Genomic DNA, 20,352 nt, shown 5'->3' with positions numbered 1-20,352 from the left:
TATATACTATGTTACCTTTGGGCTGCCATCAAGTGTTGTCACCGTTGTCCAGGTGATACCGTCCATGCTATAAAGCAGATAGAACGTTTGGACATAATGAGCATGTCCGTCACCCCGGCCTTGGATCAATACGGCGTTAATAAGGGTCTCTTGAGGAAAATCGATCTGTGAATTATCAAATAAGAATGAGAGGTATATTCATTCTCTATCTATTTATTAACGACTGAGATGACGACTACTTTCTGAAGTTGAAATCAGGAATTAGATATATTTTTTTTCTATACCAGCTGCTTTGATCGGTAGTATTGATCAAAAATTTCTTAGGGGTTACTCGGAATCAGGCTTATATTCGTTTCATTCAATACTGCTGTAGGTATTAGGAACACAGGTAAGACGTTATCAAGCCAGGGAATTAAGCCGATCACACAACTGCACAATGTACATTTCAAAGTTTAGAAATTACACAAAGCGAAAGCAGGTCGATACCCTAATCACTGACCAGTCATATGCCACACTTATCACTGACAAGTCATATGACATACTTATCACTGACCAGTCATATGACATACTTATCACTGACCAGTCATATGGTATACGTATCACTGACCAGTCATATGGCAAACTTATCACTGACCAGTCATATGGCACACTTATCACTGACCAGTCATATGGTATACTGATCACTGACCAGTCATATTGCACAGTTATCACTGACCAGTCATATGGCACACTTATCACTGACCAGTCACATGGTACACTTATCACTGACCAGTCATATTGCACAGTTATCACTAACAAGTCATATGGCACACGTATCACTGACCAGTCATATGGCACACGTATCACTGACCAGTCATATGGCACACGTATCACTGACCAGTCATATGGCACACGTATCACTGACCAGTCATATGGCACACTTATCACTGACCAGTCATATGGTATACTTATCACTGACCAGTCATATGGCACACTTATCACTGACCAGTCATATGGCACACTTATCACTGACCAGTCACATGGTACACTTATCACTGACCAGTCATATTGCACAGTTATCACTAACAAGTCATATGGCACACGTATCACTGACCAGTCATATGGCACACGTATCACTGACCAGTCATATGGCACACTTATCACTAACAAGTCACATGGTATACTTATCACTGACCAGTCATATGGTACACTTATCACGGACCAGTTATATGGTATACTTATCACTAACAAGTCATATGGCACACGTATCACTGACCAGTTATATGGTATACGTATCACTAACAAGTCATATGGCACACGTATCACTGACCAGTTATATGGTATACTTATCACTGACCAGTCATATGGTATACGTATCACTGACCAGTCATATGGCACACTTATCACTGACCAGTCATATGGCACACTTATCACTGACCAGTCATATGGCACACGTATCACTGACCAGTCATATGGCACACTTATCACTAACAAGTCATATGGCACACGTATCACTGACCAGTCATATGGCACACGTATCACTAACAAGTCACATGGTATACTTATCAACTGACCAGTCATATGGCACACTTATCACTGACCAGTTATATGGTATACTTATCACTAACAAGTCACATGGTATACTTATCAACTGACCAGTCATATGGCACACTTATCACTGACCAGTTATATGGTATACTTATCACTAACAAGTCATATGGCACACGTATCACTGACCAGTTATATGGTATACTTATCACTAACAAGTCATATGGCACACGTATCACTGACCAGTCATATGGCATAATTATAACTGACCAGTCATATGGCACACGTATCACTGACCACTCATATGGCATAATTATCACTGACCATTCATATGGTACAATTATCACTGACCAGTCATATGGCACACTTATCACTGACCAGTCATATGGTATACTTATCACTGACCAGTCATATGGTATACTTATCACTGACAAGTCATTTGGAAAAATACAAAACAACAAAGCATACAGATATAAGAGCAAAACCATAATTCAAACTCAAACTAAAGCAGAAATTTAAAATAAAAAAATGATCAACAAGCAGAGGAAGATATTTCTGATAAGAGTAACTTGGCGCGAATAAGAATAGGATGCTGTATATATTTGCACAGTACCAATATTACCACCCTCCAAAAGTGTAAGCTTCTATTTTTATCTTTGAAATTTAAAAGTAAATTAATAATTAATTGAATCCCAAAGAAATTATATAATGCTCCATCTTTGTATAAAGTAGGGTATACAGCGATGTACCCTTTAAATATGATGCAGTATTACCTGCAGATATTGTTCAGTATTCACAATATCGCTACACCACGCTGCCGACGACCCTGAAGTCATCCCCTGCGGCGCATCACTGTACAGTCTGGAATTTTTTGGATGGAAGTCCGCGTCTGGAATGTCGTATTTATGAGTTCCGGTGGCTGTTAGGGCTGAATCAGCCACTCCATAGAGACCAGATATCAGGTACTCGGAGCAGTGAAGTGGTGTCTCTGAAAAACAAAGGGCAACAACTCTAGAGGTTCCTGTATTTTACCTGATTTTGCATTATCTAATTTTGATCGGAGCGTAACATAGAAATACTGCAAAGCAAACTTTAATTTAAAGCCAATACGGAATCTACAGGCAGCTTAACAAACTAAATGTCAAAATCAAGACCCATGGATAGCAATGATACATATTAACTGAGAATTCGTCAAGGAACTCCCGTTTAATTGCAACAATTCTGGTAAATTATCACTCGATTTACTATTTACACGAACCTTTAATAAAGTCAGAAATTTAGCCCTCATCACGGGTAGGGAGAATGAGAAATGAAGTCCCAAAATGTCAGAGCAAGAATGTTATTCCAGTCGGCTTTGAATTATATCAAGATTAAGAGGTTAAATGAGGTGATTACCTTTTTTATTTCCAATATAACGTTGTTGTTTTTTTTTAAATTTTTTTTTTTATGTTTTTTTTTTCAGTGCAAAGTATTCCCCCTAGCAAGCATTTGAGCTAGGGATGGGGTTATCCGTTACCTATGCAAGCCAAAAATATATAATATAAGAGTAAATTGTTTCTTGCTGACTTTAGGTTTACACTCAGAGCCGACTGGAAAGAGTGTCACACTTATGCTCCCAGATAAGGTAATTAATTGAATTAACAGTAAAAAAACCCCGTCTGTCTGGGGCTGCAATGGCCGGTAAATATTATCAATTATTATTTTCTAGCTAATTGAATTGTGTTAATATTTGAATGAACACAAGTCAGTTGATATACAACAATAGAAAATATAATAAGATTATAATTGGGTAAAAATGACGCCCCCGGTGTTCATTATGGTGTCATTTTTACCGAATTTTAATCTAGCCCCCAAAACCTCTCAAATGTGCTATTCATACAAGGGAAGATCCATTAAAATAGACCATATAATCCATAAAAAGACAGTTTAATGCTTATATTTACGTTTTCTATATTAGTTTCTTTTCGATTTCAACTTTAATTTTCATTATAATTTAAAATCTTACTTTTACCGACGTTTCCATTGTCAGAGGTCAACAAATTGAACAGCCTATTGTGATTCATGTGCTGATTGGCAAAAAAAAATTTAAAACAAAATAGTGCGTGGAAATAATTAAAAAAATGCTGAAAACATCATCAGATATTTTATTAACAATATCAATAATATTGGTAGTCAGTATTTCAGAATATATGGATGAATTATTCAGTTTGTTAACGATTTCGGATTTTTTTTTTAATTTACCATCCGGAACAATTATGCGCACGGAAATTTCACCCGTCACCACGCGCACGCAACGGCTGACAGCATGGACAGAGTTTAGCTATGAAAGTTGAATGTGCAGTGGGAGAAAGTGGAATTCGCCAAAAAAACAGGTGTAAACATGTTCTTTGATTGCATGGACACCTGATTACAGTTTGTAGTAGCTACAACAGCACCGGTGTCAGGGATACGACCAATGAGAGAGGTGACAGTGGCCGAGGGAGTTGGACGAGCTTCAGCGACAATGTTGCTTGTGACGGGTACCATGGCTGTTTCAAGTTTAGGATGCGTTAGACACGATAATGCACCACTTAATGCTTTCTTTTGTAAAGAAGAAACTGTTCTATTGTACGACCGGAGAGAAGCCTCGTCCTTATGATTTTACATAAACATAATGTGTCGGGTTTCAAATTTTTTGTCATTCAAACACTGGATGGCGGTAGCGCGCAAACAATGTGGTGTGTAATGATTTTCCACTTTGGCCCCGGAACAAATATCTGTCAACATACGTGCAAATGAACGCTTCGATAGGGGTTTTGATGTGAACCAGATTGCTGCATGTACTGGATTTCCTAAAGCATCCCTGTTATACTGGTTGAAATAAACTTGTGGCGGATTTATCAGTTTTCTCCAGGAGTAATTTCAGCATCCGGATAGGAAAATCGTCCGTACCCGTGGCATACATCCGTTTCCCAGAGTTGCATTCTGATGACGACAAACCACCCTGGAAATTCGTTTGTTTTGTTTCATGTTTAATTGTAACATATTCTCCGGAATCATCTGTGACGAATTCAAAAGAGTCGGTGTTCAACTGTTTACATTGGTTGCAAGTAGTTCCGGGGGATCCGGTCCGTACATCCGGTCGCGTATGAATAACACCTGAATGCACGATTTTGGTGTCAGTTATGCATAGAATGGTGTCACGATTTGGGTGTCGGTTATAATCTCATAGACTGCAAATTTGTTTAGTTTGTTTATATCACGGCTTTGCCATCCAAATGTAAATATTTAAGGATTGAATAAAGTGATGTTGAGGTGTATGGGGGTATAAACCTCAATAGGTCTTGAGACAAATTCAATGAACTGCGAAGCAGTTCATACTAAATTTGTCTCAAGACCTATTGAGGTTTATACCCCATACACCTCAACATCACTTTATTCAATCCTTATATTTATATTTTTTGATATTTTTGTATAATATTTTGTCCTTGACAAATAGGGACTTGTGCAAGTCTACCACGGAACTTACCGAAATGTTCGTCATCACTCTTCGTCTACATATGGTTATTACTTTCAGGATTTCTTTCATGAACAAACTTGATAACGCATTAAAACAAATAGGATTTTTAATGGAATTTATTTCATATAAATATGATCATTTTTGAAAAGGAATTAAAAAATATAGTCCAAGCTCGACAAATGTATTCCTACGCACAGGCGCTTGCATAGAAAATGTGATTTTCAATTTTTTTTTTATTTGACAGTGGTATGTGTAATCTGTTAAGCTCAAGGCCGGAAACTCCGCCATGAGCGAAACGGCACCCCATCTCACTTCAATCAGAGACGTATATACAAGTCTCAATCGACTAAAAAACACATTTATTCAAACTGACACGGTGCATACTATATACAACCGTCATCAGGAAACATTCATCTTTAACCTACCGTGTCACTCAATACGAATTGTTACATCCAAAACACAATAATCCGTGAAAACATCGCCGAATTCCTCGCTCTGAACGCCATTTTTCAAACGGCTCCCTCAGCCTGTCCAGATTCTTCATTTACATACGAAGTTGAAAGGTCATGTGATTGTCTAATCGGCTGCCGCCAGGTGCACTTTTGGGGGTCATCTCCGCATGCATTTTGTCCGGAAAACGCTTCGGCTCGCTGAAGAATTTTGTCTAATTTACGATTATTTGAAGAGTTTTGTCAATGAATGATGATTTATAATCATAAATTATTTATCATTCTGAACGTGAGAGTACCATGCACCGTATATGACAGTACACAGGAAAAGCAAACGAAGTCAAGAATGCCTATTCTGCAATCAAATTCACGTAGTAGGCCGAGACATTTTAAACTTGAAAATTAAAAAAAAAGAAGAAGAAAAAAAGAGAAATGGGAAATGGATTCGCATACTTTTGTCACAAAGGTAGAACAAAATGCTTATTTATAGATTTACGTTTGTCAGTTTACTGAAATCTGGACGAACAAAAGGAAAAGTGAATCACGAATAAGACTGTCGTCAGGTTACCGGAACGTATACATATGTACCAACATTACTTACTTCAGACTTGTTCATTTCTTTCTACACATTTTACAAATATCATGTTGTCGTCAAATACGAAGATCATACTTCAGACCTGCCAAACGATTTGTACGTTGTGATCGATGATCCATCATCAATTTATTTTCATTTCCCACAATGTTAGATTTACTGTTTGCCAGAAATTCTTCGAGTTCAATCAAAATTTTATGAGTACATACAAAACTCGGGACTTATCTATAGATCTATCACTGTATGATTATCGAAATATTGAGGAGTTTCATTTTATTTTAAACCCCTTTTTATTCAAATTTTCGAAACAGTATTACTTACTTACTTGATTTCGATTTTAATAAACTTGATAACATTTGGCCGCTTACTGTCAACAATCAGGGGCGGACACAGGATTTTCAATTAGGGGGCGTGCGAAATTATAGGGTGAGGGGAGGGGGTGTCCGGGGTTACTCCCCTTAAACATTTTTTTAGCAGGTAAATGCAAAATCCTGCATTCTAGTGTATTTCACGATAGATTCATACCTAATGTGTTTTATAAAAACAAGTATATGAGAGATATTTTTTAATGATTTTATACTATCATTTCGCTGATTGATACGGGAATTCCCTTTTTGAGATACCCTTACTTTGACAATTTTAGGGGATGGGGTGGGGGGATGGGGGGCTTTAAATCCGCCAGTGACAATGCCAAAGAGTTTAACGCATTGTAAAGTATTCCTCGTAATACTGATTATCTATGTAATTCCACTTTACATCGCATATATACATATGTAATATTTAAGTTATTGATGAATTATCTGATTAATTGAGTCAGGTGTAAAAATCCAACGTTACTCTAATAATGATCAAGCTGGCTGAAGTGCTTACAGAATAAAGAAACTGGATTTAAATGAGAAAGAAAAAAGAATAGTTGAGGGGTTGTAGTAGTTATTTTGTGTCAACGCCAGAATTTTATAGTATTAAGGGCTAATGCCAGAATACCCAGAATAACCTCTTTTTCTTACCGATATTGTGTGTGGTCTATATATTTTTAACTATTACCCCATCCAAAATTTAACTTCGAAAAAGTTCAACTGATACTGCTAGTTCATGGTATACGTATAATGTCCCGGCCCTGTCTTGAACAAGTTACTGAGCACCGTTACATGCAATCTTTCGTTTTCAAAACGAAGTTCAACAACTACCGAAATGATGCAGTTGAAGAAAAGAAAAGGACGATCTCACCACTGGCATTAAAACATGCTATCTTATTAGTCCGTGATCTCGCAAACGACGTCCTGTACATGTACATGCACATGTACAATAAAGTATGCCGAGATGACCCCCAAAAGTGCACCTGGTGACAGTCGATTATATAATCGCATGACCTTTCAACCCCGTATGTAAATGAAAAATCTTTGAAAAATGGCGTTCTGAGCGAGGAATTCGGCGATGTTTTCACGGATAATTGTGTTTTGGATGTAACAATTCGTATTAAGTGACACGGTAGGTTAAAGATGAATGTTTCTTGATGACGGTTGTATATAGTGTATACCGTGTCAGTTTGAATAAATGTGTTTTTTAGTCGATTGAAGTGAGATGGGGTGCCGTTTCGCTCGTGGCGGAGTTTCCGGCCTTCTGTATTACACAGTACACATATCAATGATATCATTTTTTTTTATTCTCATTTTCTATGCAAGCGCCTGTGTTCCTATGCCGGACTTGATATAGTTCATTGAAAAATGAATCGAGTTAACTGTGGTAGGTTCATTGAGTCTGAATTGAGTGGAAATATAAATATTAATTCAATGCTCAATTTAATTTGTATGGTCATCGGTTAAAATTAAATGTCAACGGTCATTCGTGACAACTTTTGAAATAAATAGTGTGCAAAATATCTCACGAACACGCCGAACGATTTAATTCATACCCACACGTACATGTACCATAACATCATAATCTGTAATGTTGGTAGATTTAGAGTTTTCGTGATCACGGGTAAGGTAAAGGGTTGAAAAAGACTATCACCTTGGAAAAAAACATATATTAGGGTATTACAATATAAGCACATACAAGTTGTCTTTGGAGGATATGCCCCAGTATTTAATGAGACGCGAACTACAGACATATTTGTTGTTTGTTTTTGTTTTGCTCTGAATGTGTCTGTTGTGTCGGAATGTTCCGAAATATCAGAAAAATAACAACACAAATGTTACTGTGTGTTTTACTGAGTCAAACCTTGTGTATGTGAGATTCTGTTACCTTGTGTATTTGATGTACTGTTGATAAAATATTGATGATGATGATGATGATGATGATAATGATGATTGATGATGATGATGATGAGGATGAGGATGAGGATGATGGCACAGCATGTAAGTTGAGAGAATGTGTGCGCATGTTTTTGCCTTTGTATTATATGTCAATTGTTTAATTTGTGAAAAATCGTCAAAAAATAAAAATCTATATCCTACTGTGTGAAGATTATAAAGAAGATGTAGATTGGTATAGTTCATAAAAACGGTGTCAATTATAAAAATACAAATGGAAAATTAGTATAAAAAACACTTGCCTGCGGTAATATAGCCGGCATAATATCCCAACAAGAAAGTGAATAGCATATCGAAACCCTGTCGTATTACACACACAGCTTCTATCTGATCTCGTTCCACCACAACGCAATGCTGGTACAGTACTAGCGTGACGCCCATAGAAGGGATCTATATTACATATTGTAACAAGAGGCACAGGAGGCCTGTATCGCTCTCTTGCTACACATGAGTCGTGTTCTAGTATAGCAGATAAGAGAAAAATACTGCATTTTCTGGTAAAAGCATGAAACTTGGTATGAACAAAGTTAATAACCAAACAAAACATTTCAGATATGGACCCATCGCCAAAAAGCCCTACTTCCGGTAAAATCCAAGATGGCCGCTCCGGTATTACAAAAACTAGATTTTAGGCAAAAACAATGGTTGGATATGTTGTATTTGTAATAAAATACTGCTTATTAACAATCTATTCGGTGTGCAAACGAATCAACTTATACTTCATTATGTTTTGTTTTTTCTTTCAAAACCAGAACTTCCGGTTTCTTATAAAATTGTCGCAATTTTCTCTTTTATTGGAACAAAAATATAATCAATTTAAAATGGACATTGTTTGTACTAATATCGTGGAATTTTCTTTGAAGCAATATTAAATCTTATAAACAAGCCACATTTTGTGAAAATAAATGCATTTCTACTTCCGGGTTTCAGGGCGAATACATTTGTAGATTAAAAAAACTTTACATTTTGCTTACATACTATAACATGATTTGTACCGTACATCAATAGTTGCCTACCAAAACATTCACTCTGGCTTTTGTGGCAAGACGATGCACAAGACTTGTTTTTTTTTTTATTATTATTTCCAGTTCCAATAAGCTTATATGGAAAATTGCCATTCAACTTCCGGTTTTGTTTTATTATTATTATTATTACTATTTTTTGTAGTTAAAACCCAGAGTAAAAGTCAACTTCGACATTATCAATTTGACTTCAAAATATATTAACGTCCATCCTGTTCTACTTAATTTTCGTTCCATTTTACAATCTATTTCAACATTAGTTACATTAACCATTACAGGTACAAAGAGCTGTGCACGAAGTGAGGATTTTGCACATTTACATGCTCGTCTGCGACCTTTCTTGCAGCCACAGTGTACCAGTTCTTTAGTCAACGATGATTATTCCGGCAATGAAATCCAGAATGGCTGTAACATGTGTTCTGTATCCATCCAAGGATTTCCGACTTAGAAACTATATGTTTAGAATGTAGGGAATTCGCCCACACAACACCCAACTGGGCTGGAGGGTTGCATGTTTAGCGTGTTGTATCAATTTTTCTAGGAGGGATCGATTCAATACTTCGATCTTTGGTCGCAAACATTAATTTTCTGCACTAATGATCAAGCGCGAAGAACCAGGGGATTGACCTTGTCAACACATCTATGTTTAATTCAAAATTACCTTCTCGGATCGCTTTCACAAAAAACAATATGGTAATTTCAAGTTTAAACGTTGATAGCCAGTACTTAAATTGTGGTCTTTCGTTTGCAATTCTTTGACAACATTCATCTAAACAGATTGGTTGTTCTTCGAAAGATTGTGAATAGTTGTCATAGGCTGAGGTCATTAGTTTATACAAAGCAATTACAGTAAGCTAGTGTGCTCTTCTCGTCCGCGTTACATGGGAAGCTTTTAGAAAGGAATGTGCTGTACCAGAAGAGGCTATGTTCGCCTGTGCTAATGCAAATGTCCATCCCGACCCTTCCAACCAGTCACCTACTTATTTGAACAGGCCCATCTCAATATGCAGGCCGCCAAACATTAAAACGAACTGGTTGACGCCATATGAATCGGGCCAAATCCACTGTATCTGTTTCGCAAGCGAATTGAGCGGTTGACCAAGTGCGATAAACGGAGTTTGTCCTGGATTAAAGGACTGCACACATTTCCGGATGATCGTCATTGAGTGTTTAATCATGGCCACAGACTTCGATTCTTCCTCAAATAACGACAGGAGCACTGACACATCCGGTGTACTATTGGATGAAGTTTTATGTGTTGCATGGAAAGCTCTCCATGACACAGATGGTGATTTTCCCAAATCTCTATTTGCTTCTCGTATTTCTGAAGCCACCTGTATTCGTCTTGCAATGGAGTAGAAACGTCGGCGATATCCGTCCTGGGGTCGTCTATTGGAGGTACAGCCGGAAATTCGTCTCTAAGAATACGAGTGGAACATTTTAATAGGACTGAGGAAGACTTGACGTGATGCGAACAGATATGCCAGCATCGGGAACAGATAACCTGCCGTGCCCTGGTCTGGCCTCAGATGTGTGCTGGAAAAGTGATATCCCTGTCCCAAGAAAAGAATCATCAGCTGTTGTTGCACTCAGATTTGTTCATTGAATTTATAGAAGTGTTCCTTAACTCCAAAGACCTTATTTCTATCATTAGAAAATGCCAACAAGTCTTAAATGTTTTCGAACAAATTCTAGAAAAAATGTTATATTGCTACATACTTTACATTTAGGCGCCTCTTCTGCAGGTAATGCAGAATTGCACTTGCTGCCCCAATTACATGATAGTAAAAGGCGACTGAATTTGGAATCCTGTCTTTTACTTCTCTTCTAATGTCTCCCTTGAGAGCACAACCCTTGTGGCCTTTGAGTTGCACGTTCGCCTCTTGAAAGGTTAGCTATATGTATGTTACTGCGATAGGTGGCCGCCATATTAGATTTGAACCGGAAGTAGTATCTGGAACATGTTCTAATAAAATGGAAAATGGTGCTTACATATTTTACATTAAAACAATATCATAGAATTGAAAATATAAGATCGAAGCAAATTATGTTGTTTTGATTTCAATGGTTTTAGGGATAGGTGTCCACCATCTTGGATTTTTACCGGAAGTAGGGCATTTTGGCGATGGGTCCATATCTGAAATGTTTTGTTAGGTCATAAACTATGTTCAGGCAAAGTTTCATGCTTTTACCATAAAATGCAGTATTCCTCAGAAAATCGCTAGTTAGTTGCTGTACTATTCTATGATACTTGAAAATTTACATTTACTTTCTTTGTGATTATTTTGTTATTTAAACAAAATTGAGAGCGTGAGACCGTGTAAGCTATTATATGTTCGGGGTTTTTGTTGTTGTTTTTCGGCATAGCCGTATGATTTTCTTTTGGTCCCGGATATGACGCGACAGGTGGCGTTACTGGTCAAAATGAAGTATGTGATTGGTCAATGTAGCGGTAAATGCAAAATGCAGATATGCAGTTAAAAACGAATGCACACTGAATAAGTGGATGTATCTTTTCAAATATTGATAAAATTATATTTCTGATTCAAATCCAGTCTTATTATTATCAAAAATGATTCAAACTGATATAATTTTGTTATTAGTTCGTTGATTTATTTCACCAGCAGTTTTACATTATAACCACCAACATTAAAACTATGCCGTTTATCTTTTTTAAAGATATTTCTTGTTGGTTTCTTTTTTTCTTTTTCTTTTTTTTTTTGTAATTGCGACAAATCGTTAAGACATTTCTATTTATTGGACCTCTACGGCCTATGTTATTTTTAGTTTTATATTGGTTTTGAGAGTTGTTATTCATCATTGTTAGTTTCACGTCAGCCATGTTTAATCTGTTAATAAATGTCAGCGTATATTTAGACGATTTTTACTATGAACCAGTATAATTACATACAGTTTGCAGATCTTCGGTCAGCAAAAACAAAACTTGCTGAACCAATTCGAAATCTACGATTTCTTTTTTTCTCAAAAAATAATCAAAGCGAAGTTGGCAAGGCTTCGATTAATTGTGAATTGATCTACGTGAGAGTTCCGAGTCCTGTGCCCATAGAATTTTGATGGGACTTATAACATCATGAAAAGCTCTCATTTAAATGAGTTGTAGATTGATGTCAGCATTGCATGTGATCAATTTTCCCGTTTTATGCATGTAGAAAAATAATGACTGTTTCCGGAACACATACACCGGTTTTCTTTTTGCTTTTAGTGATGTATATCTGATATTTCATTAATTTCTAAACATCTTTCTGTCATCTAGACATGGTATTTCCACGTGAAAAGGGTTCATCATGCAATGAGGCCATTTAACAATATTTTTTACAGTCTGCTTTACTATTGCGGTGCGATAAAAAATAATATTTGATTCCCAGGGTCGCAAAAAATATCAATGTAAAGCAAAAAGTGAGACAAATTCAATGAACCATTAACATTTCACCCATAAAGTGAGCTTAAAACCAGAGATTATCACAAATGTTGTCGTCTCTCATGAATCATTCAAATGTACAGCAAGTCCACTTCTTTTCAGTAATGAAATTTATCTTTTCTACATTCATGAGGTCGTAATAACCACAACATAAACAAAATGTGTTCCATCTACACCATTTATTCTGTGAATTTTTGGAGCGATTTTTATGTGTTGAACATTTGGAAGACTGTAACAGGATTTAAATTGGATCGTGTTTATTTAAAAGAATACGAGAAGAGAAAAGCCGACGTCGAAGAGCACCACCCGTGGTAACGCGGTCCCCGACATTACTACATACTGTAATAGGCTAATGTTGTAATGAACAATTATTACAATTTTCGTCAATACTTTAAAGCATACTGAGTGTAAATATTCATTCATGACGGATCATTTCCCTACCAATTATCCTGTTACAAATCAATACAGTAATGTCAATATATATTTTGTACATGCACGTGTACTTGTTGACCACACTTATGTAAGTAAAGAACCGATAGATATTAAAAACTTAACAACAAAAGTATATTGATATGCTAGTCCCATTGGGTTACAAACGACTGAAGCGACAGCACAAATATTGAATATTGGAATTCAGCGTGTGAATGTAGCGTTACAAGGTGTCAAAAATATTAAGTTAACATGTCAATGTACAGCAACAGCAACAACAGCAGCAGCATAATATGACAAAAAAAATCATGATTTGATTCAAAACGAACAGTATTTTACATGTAATTTTGAAGACAATTACCTAAAACGAACTTTGCATAAGACAAGCCATGTGTGGAATACGGATGAGAACATAAATACAATTGATTTTTGTATATTAATTATTTATAGAAATTACTGATATACCAGTTTAAAGGTAGTTACACCGCGATAAAAGCAGGTCGGACAAGTGTTTTATTTTTTTTATTGATTAAAACGGTAAATAATATAATTTTAATTTGCGTTTATAACTAGCATCCTAGGACTTCTCGATAAGAAAATGATTCAACATTAAACGATTCCTAGGTACGTTTTCAGTAACAATGACAAATTGCGTGGTGACAGAGGGGGTCGAGTGGTTAAGGTGTCCCGACACTTTATCATTGGTCCTCCACCTCTGGGTCGCGAGCTCGAATCCCACGTGGGACAGTTGCCTGTCGGTGGGGGGATTCATGGTATAGGAGGAACTGCAACACCTCTACTTCTGTATTGTAACATTTTTTTTAAATTCTTGTTTCCTTCTTTGTTGTTTTTCCTCCCTCTGGTGGTCGCATCTTCCAATGTTATGTACGTAAATAGTAAACAATTCAGATCGCATGATTCCTGACAGCGCCGACGTTTCGATCTACTACATCCTATCCCCGTTACTGTTTTGTGTCATTTTTGTGTTTTTAAATAAGGCCAGCATGGCCTAGATCTCGCTCACCTTTGTTAAATTACGCGTGTTTATGATAAACGGCTTCCTTTTATATCAAATTGGGTTTGCCAAGATTTACATCAATTGTTTAATACAGTATTTAATATTCCACAATCTTAGAGCAAACAGAGCTCGAGGAATGGACAAGTATATGTGGTACACTGTATATTCTTTAGCAGGACAAACGTATGTTTTTTTTTCTGTAACGTACCCGCGGCTACTGATTATATTTGCATACTCCTTCTCTTGTTTTCTCTGAATGTGCTGTGTATTTAACTACTTATAGTCATAAAGAACTCCATATGGTCCTGGTTTCATCAATTATCTTTCTTTAACGTGAGGATATTCCTGGATTTATTTTTTCATTGAATGAAGGAAAATTCTTTGGCGTTTGGTGCCAATATAAAGTTGAGTGTAAGCTAACATTTACACCCTAGTGCACTACGTTTAAACTAGTAGTGCACTACTACACTACATTTAAGCTACAGGTAAATTAGTAATTCACTACATTTAAGCTACAGGTAAACTAGTAGTGCACTACGTCCAGTCAGGTGTGACCACAAATCCCCCTATACAGGTTATGGACAGTGCCACTGGACGCCTGTGTTAGATACTGTAGTTGTTACATATACAGACCTGTGTAGATTTACTGCCTTATATCTGTCATCCTGACGTTACCAGGTATATTTAAATGTTGATAAAATTTTATCTAATATTAACTCAAAATAAATTGGTTGCGGTTCGTATATGATATATTGCACAAGAGGAATTAAAACTCTATCAATTGGATTTGTAGTGGTTTTTTTTTTATCATTATTTTTTTTTTTTAAAGATTTCATTATAGTGTAAAATTAAGGTTTATCTTCCTGATTTCAAAATTTTGATGATTTTCATTTATTTTTTTAGATGTAATTAATATACCTTTTATTTGAATGATTAATATCCTACCTGGCCTTGGTGACTGTTTCTAGATTCTTTTCTCAAGTACATTGTATATGTACATGTATTTTAATTTTTATTCAGACAAAAATATTTTAAAATTCAATATAATGTTACTTCACTAATATCTGTAAATTCAACCATGACATCATTTCATAGTACAGAATCAAGAATCAAAAGTTTCGTATATTCTCATTTATGTTCTGTAAGAGACATATAATATCTACACAACAAGTTATGTAAGAAAGAGAGAGAGAGAGAGAGAGATCTTTATTAGCACTCAAGCACACTATTATGTGCGTACACATACATTGAGACAAAGTTTGTAGTATACACTGCATAATACGCTCGCTTAATACAGGATAGTATATTTAACCATACAATAGTACTTTTATAACGTATATTTTAAAACATATCATTTCAATATTTTTACAATATACATTATATATATTTTACTATTTGATGTTTGAAATTCACACATTATTTTTTTAGATGTCTTTCTAGATGAACATAGATAGTTTGTTTGTTTTTGTTTAACGTCCTATTAACAGCCAGGGTCATTTAAGGACGTGCCAGGTTTTTGAGGTGGAGGAAAGCCGGAGTACCCGGAGAAAAACCACCGGCCTATGGTCAGTACCTGGCAACTGCCCCACTTAGGTTTCGAACTCGCAACCCAGAGGTGGAGGGCTAGTGATAAAATGTCGGGACACCTTAACCACTCGGCCACCGCTATCACATAGATAGATTTGATAATACTCTAATATTGCATAATGATAACAATCCTTTCATTTTATGAATAGATGGGTTACATGTATAATAACTAGGTATATACTTTCTGCGAATTTGATTTACATATATATTTGAACATAAAAATAAAAAATGATACTCGCATTCAACCCCAGTAAAACATAGCGGACAAATCCTTTTGTACATGTACCTGTATGTATAATTGGTACTCTCAGGACATGCCTGTTGTCATGGCCACCTGGGCCCCAGGGCCCAAACCCCACCTCACCACCACCTTATGGACCTCCATAACACCTTACGTATATATATATATATATCAGATGAGGATCAGTTTTAAGGTGTACCTGTTTTAAGACCTGGCTATAGTTTTGTCAAGTCCCCAATTATCCCCCCCCCCCCCCCCCCCCCCCCCCCAGGGGTCCATTTATAGCATGCTGTGCCAGGCTCCTCTGCCTTACCTACCTGTAATTAGCATCTAACACTACCCATATATAATATCTACCTGTGGATGTTTTACAAAAAACTCTCTCTCTATATATATATATATTTTTTTTTTTTTGCGATTCATCAAAAAATAATTAATTTTTATATACATTTATTCTTCACAATAAAGATATTCAATAAATATAGTTTATATGCTGATTTTCTTTAATTACAAAAAGAGGTAAAATCCCCATCAGTTATTCATTTGAAAGTAAAAACAATTACTCATTTTCTTAATGCAATAGAAAACACTTAAATGCTGATCAAAATGTATCCCAAAATTTTGTTTTTAAACAATATTGCAAAAAACATGTTAGCGTGAACTGTGAAAAAAAACCTTTGGCTTAAGGTCCATATGATCCACATGTGTATGTAATATATTTGTTAGGAGGTAACTTTATAGAAGAAAATTATGAAATTACAAATACAAGTGTTGTATAATTCAAGTGTTGTATGACAAGTACAGCTCCAGATACATGAACATGTATGTGTGTTATATAAGCTTAACCCTCCCCAAGTTTCTCAGTATATGTATTTCATAACAAAAATAACATCAATAGTTCCCTTGGGCCATTATCTCATTCTGTGTTACCTGTAACTGATACATGTACCTTCAAAATATTAGATACCTGCACAAGGGCACATGTCCAGAAATTTCAACTATTTCAGTAAAGGAAGATGGAAGGTGTATTACAAGTAACATAAACACTTTTATAAACTTAAAGTTTTGAAATATAGAGCTCTTATGATCACTTGATTACAAGTACATTCAAAGAATCTCTTTCTTTACATGTTAAATCAATGTATACACATAGAAGGTACAACATATAATATGGGCTGAATTGGGTTTTAATAAGTATAATATCACATCAAAAATGAAATTATGAATATGCTGCTTAACTTAATCTGAAATTAAACTAAAATATAAATCAAATGTATCAAATTGAAAATGTTCAAGTAACGGTAATTGTTTTCAAATGTTTTACTATATACATATATGAACTTTCATGTGACGAAAACAAAATTACTGGAATTAAACATGTGAAATATATAACTTAAAAGTTTTAAAATTATCTAGTTTTGGCATTAGTGTTTAGGACTTAACGTTTTTGTATCAAAGCTCATTTTAAACTTATCGAAACACTTTTAAGTCTATATTAAGTTTTATATATTAGTATATATATCTGGCATCTTTTTTATTTGACAACTAATTTTGAAATTATTTGGATTTATTTTCATTTTTCCCATATTTTGTGTAAACCGTTGGATATCAAAACTAAGTTTTGTGTGCTATTTAGAATTTGCTTCAACCTCTCATATATACATATATCTTGCAAATTTTGTATATAAAATGCATAAATTTGGCTTTGATCTGTTATGTTCTGAATGCTCTAAAATGTTAGCGTAAGCATTTTGCAATTCTGACAACCACCAGGGAGCTTTGTTACATCAGGTGTACCATTTTGACTTGTTTCTGATGCTGATGGTTCCTGCGGGGCGAGCTGAAATTTCTTCCAAAGTAACAGGTCTTCGGATTTCTCTTTGACCCACTTTACCGACCGATTGATTGCCTTCCCTCCCACGTAATGACTAGTTATATCAATTAGTGGGCTTTGACTAGAACCATCGCCTTGGGACGGCATTCATAGTTTGTGTATAGATAAGCTCATATGAAATAACAGAGTTTTTTCTTTCTTTGTTTTGTTTTTGTTTTTGTTTTGTTGTTGTTGAAAACTGATGTGTACCAACTGCGTTTTTGCGTATAGGCAGCTACGCGCCTGAATACGAGTGCATTTCAATCAGGAATATAATTCTATTAATGTGTCATTTGAAAAGATGCATCCACTTATTCAGCTTGCATTCAATCGTAACTTTGTTCTGTTTTTAACTGCATATCTGCATTTTGCATTTACCGCTACATTGACCGATAACATACTTCATCTTGACCAGTAACACCACCTGTCGCGTCATTTCCGGGGACAAAAGAATATTATACGGCTATGCCGAAAAACCGAAAGTGAAACAGTCAGTAGAAAAGGCGTACGAACAACATTCCTATTAATGAAGTCAGTCTCCACAAACATCTAGGTGTGTACATATCTGACAACGGCACATGGGAAGACCATATTCATTATGAAATTGACAAAGCATCCTCAAAGCTTAATCTCCTAAGGAAATTTAAATTTTCTCTTGACCGGCAATCACTTCAAACTCTGTATTTTCCCTTCATTCGTCCAGTTTTAGAATACGCCGACATTGTGTGGGATAATCTTACAGTAGCCCAAACAAATATTTAAGAAAGTTTAAATCTAGAGGCCGCTAGAATTGTAACGGGAGGGACAAAGCTTACGAGTAGATCTATGTTGTACAACGAAACGGGGTGGGAAACTCTAAAAAAAGACGTTAGACGCATAAACTTATACAGTTTCATAAAATGGTTCAGGGTATGGTTACCCCTTTCTTACAAGACATTCTCCCAAATAGAAATTCCGATGTACATATACTCATGCTACTAGAGACGGAGAAAATTTTCGTCCTCTTCATTGTCATACTTCTTTGTTTCAAAATTCTTTCATTCCCCCTGTCTTAAAAATGTTGGAACTTTCTTCCATCTGATGTAAAAACGAATCCGTCATTGCGAAAACTTAAGAAACATGTGCATGGACCTTCCACCAAAGTACCATTATATTTCTCCTCTGGAAGCAGACAAGGTCAGATCCTCAATGCGAGACTAAGAATGGAATGTAGCTCGCTAAATAGCCACCCATGCGGACTATCGAATGAAAAAAAATTCCACTATCTTTTGCGATGCCCACTATACGTTAATCGCCGCACACCATACTTCAATCCGATCAATCAGTATCACTTAAGTGAAAGGTTGTTACTATTTGGAGATGAAAACCTCCCTTTCGAAGAAAATAAGGAATTGTTTTTATCATATGACTACCGTTATATACGGTGTCATAAACCCATCACATAAATTTTCTTTATGACACTAGTGTAATAACACCTTTCGCTACGCTGATTGGCTGGTTCCGTGAGAACTGTATTCATACGCGTGGGAACGACCTACTTCTTTTTACTACGACTCGTAAAAATGGCGACTAGTGCTTGTAAACTTTGAAAAAAAATCAACTGAACGACAAATTGGTCTATTAACATAACATATTGTACAATCAAAGATAAAATCCAAGATGTAAACATCCTAAGTTTTTAAATTATATTTATACTATAAGATGTTAAATTAGGCCTGGCAAACATCTATTTTATGACCCCTAGTAGACTAACATATTTCAACTCCGATAGAAAATTGCGGTTGCGTTGTCCGATGAGACATATCTAGTCTAGATTCTTTTCAAATAAACAAATAATAACATTATTTAATAAATTCCTCATGAAAAACGGCAATGTAGTTTGTTACAACTTGCCTTCAACGGTTACTCAGAATAACATGCTGACACTGTCGTCGACAAACACGTGTAATGTCAAAACAAACAACACTGCCAACAAATCGGCATCCAAAGTCGTTTTTCACGGCAGTCTGAACACAATGTTCAGTGGGAATATTCACGGTGGAACATTTCACATCTCCATAAACTCCCGCGAGGACGAGGATAAACACAAAGCAGTGAAAAGGCGCCGTACAATGGTTCTGTACGACAGCGACAGCGAATAGACATTTGTACAATGAAGCCTCCATTATCGCGCCAAGTGACGTCACGGCTTCGTCACATCAAAAACAGTCGCTCATGAACTTTCAAACTAAAATGTTTTCCTCATTGTTTCAAACACCAAGGACAATTTATCTATTATAGATTAAATGAAAAAATGCTGAAATTTTGTTTTGAGACGTGTATTTAATAAAATGAATCCTTTTCAAGAGTCAGTTGTGTTAGAAC

The 20,352-nt window shown here is 35.8% G+C and overlaps 1 protein-coding gene across 1 annotated transcript; it reads left to right on the top strand.

Annotated features, from left to right (window-relative positions):
* The first annotated feature begins 436 nt into the window (after positions 1-436).
* LOC117341833 (stress protein DDR48-like) lies at positions 437-1,552 on the top strand. Its single transcript, XM_033903695.1, has one exon. The coding sequence runs from the start codon at positions 437-439 to the stop codon at positions 1,550-1,552; it is 1,116 nt and encodes a 371-aa protein (XP_033759586.1).
* Positions 1,553-20,352: the final 18,800 nt, after the last annotated feature.

This window comes from Pecten maximus, chromosome 14, assembly GCF_902652985.1.
Source record: "Pecten maximus chromosome 14, xPecMax1.1, whole genome shotgun sequence".
Lineage (NCBI taxonomy): Eukaryota > Metazoa > Mollusca > Bivalvia > Pectinida > Pectinidae > Pecten > Pecten maximus.
The sequence above is the reverse complement of the archived record's forward strand: the minus strand, read 5'-3'. Positions and strand labels throughout refer to the sequence as shown.

What these genes read in the sequence shown, in the direction of transcription:
- LOC117341833 (XM_033903695.1), top strand. Translation starts at nt 437, where the DNA reads ATGTACATTTCAAAGTTTAGAAATTACACAAAGCGAAAGCAGGTCGAT.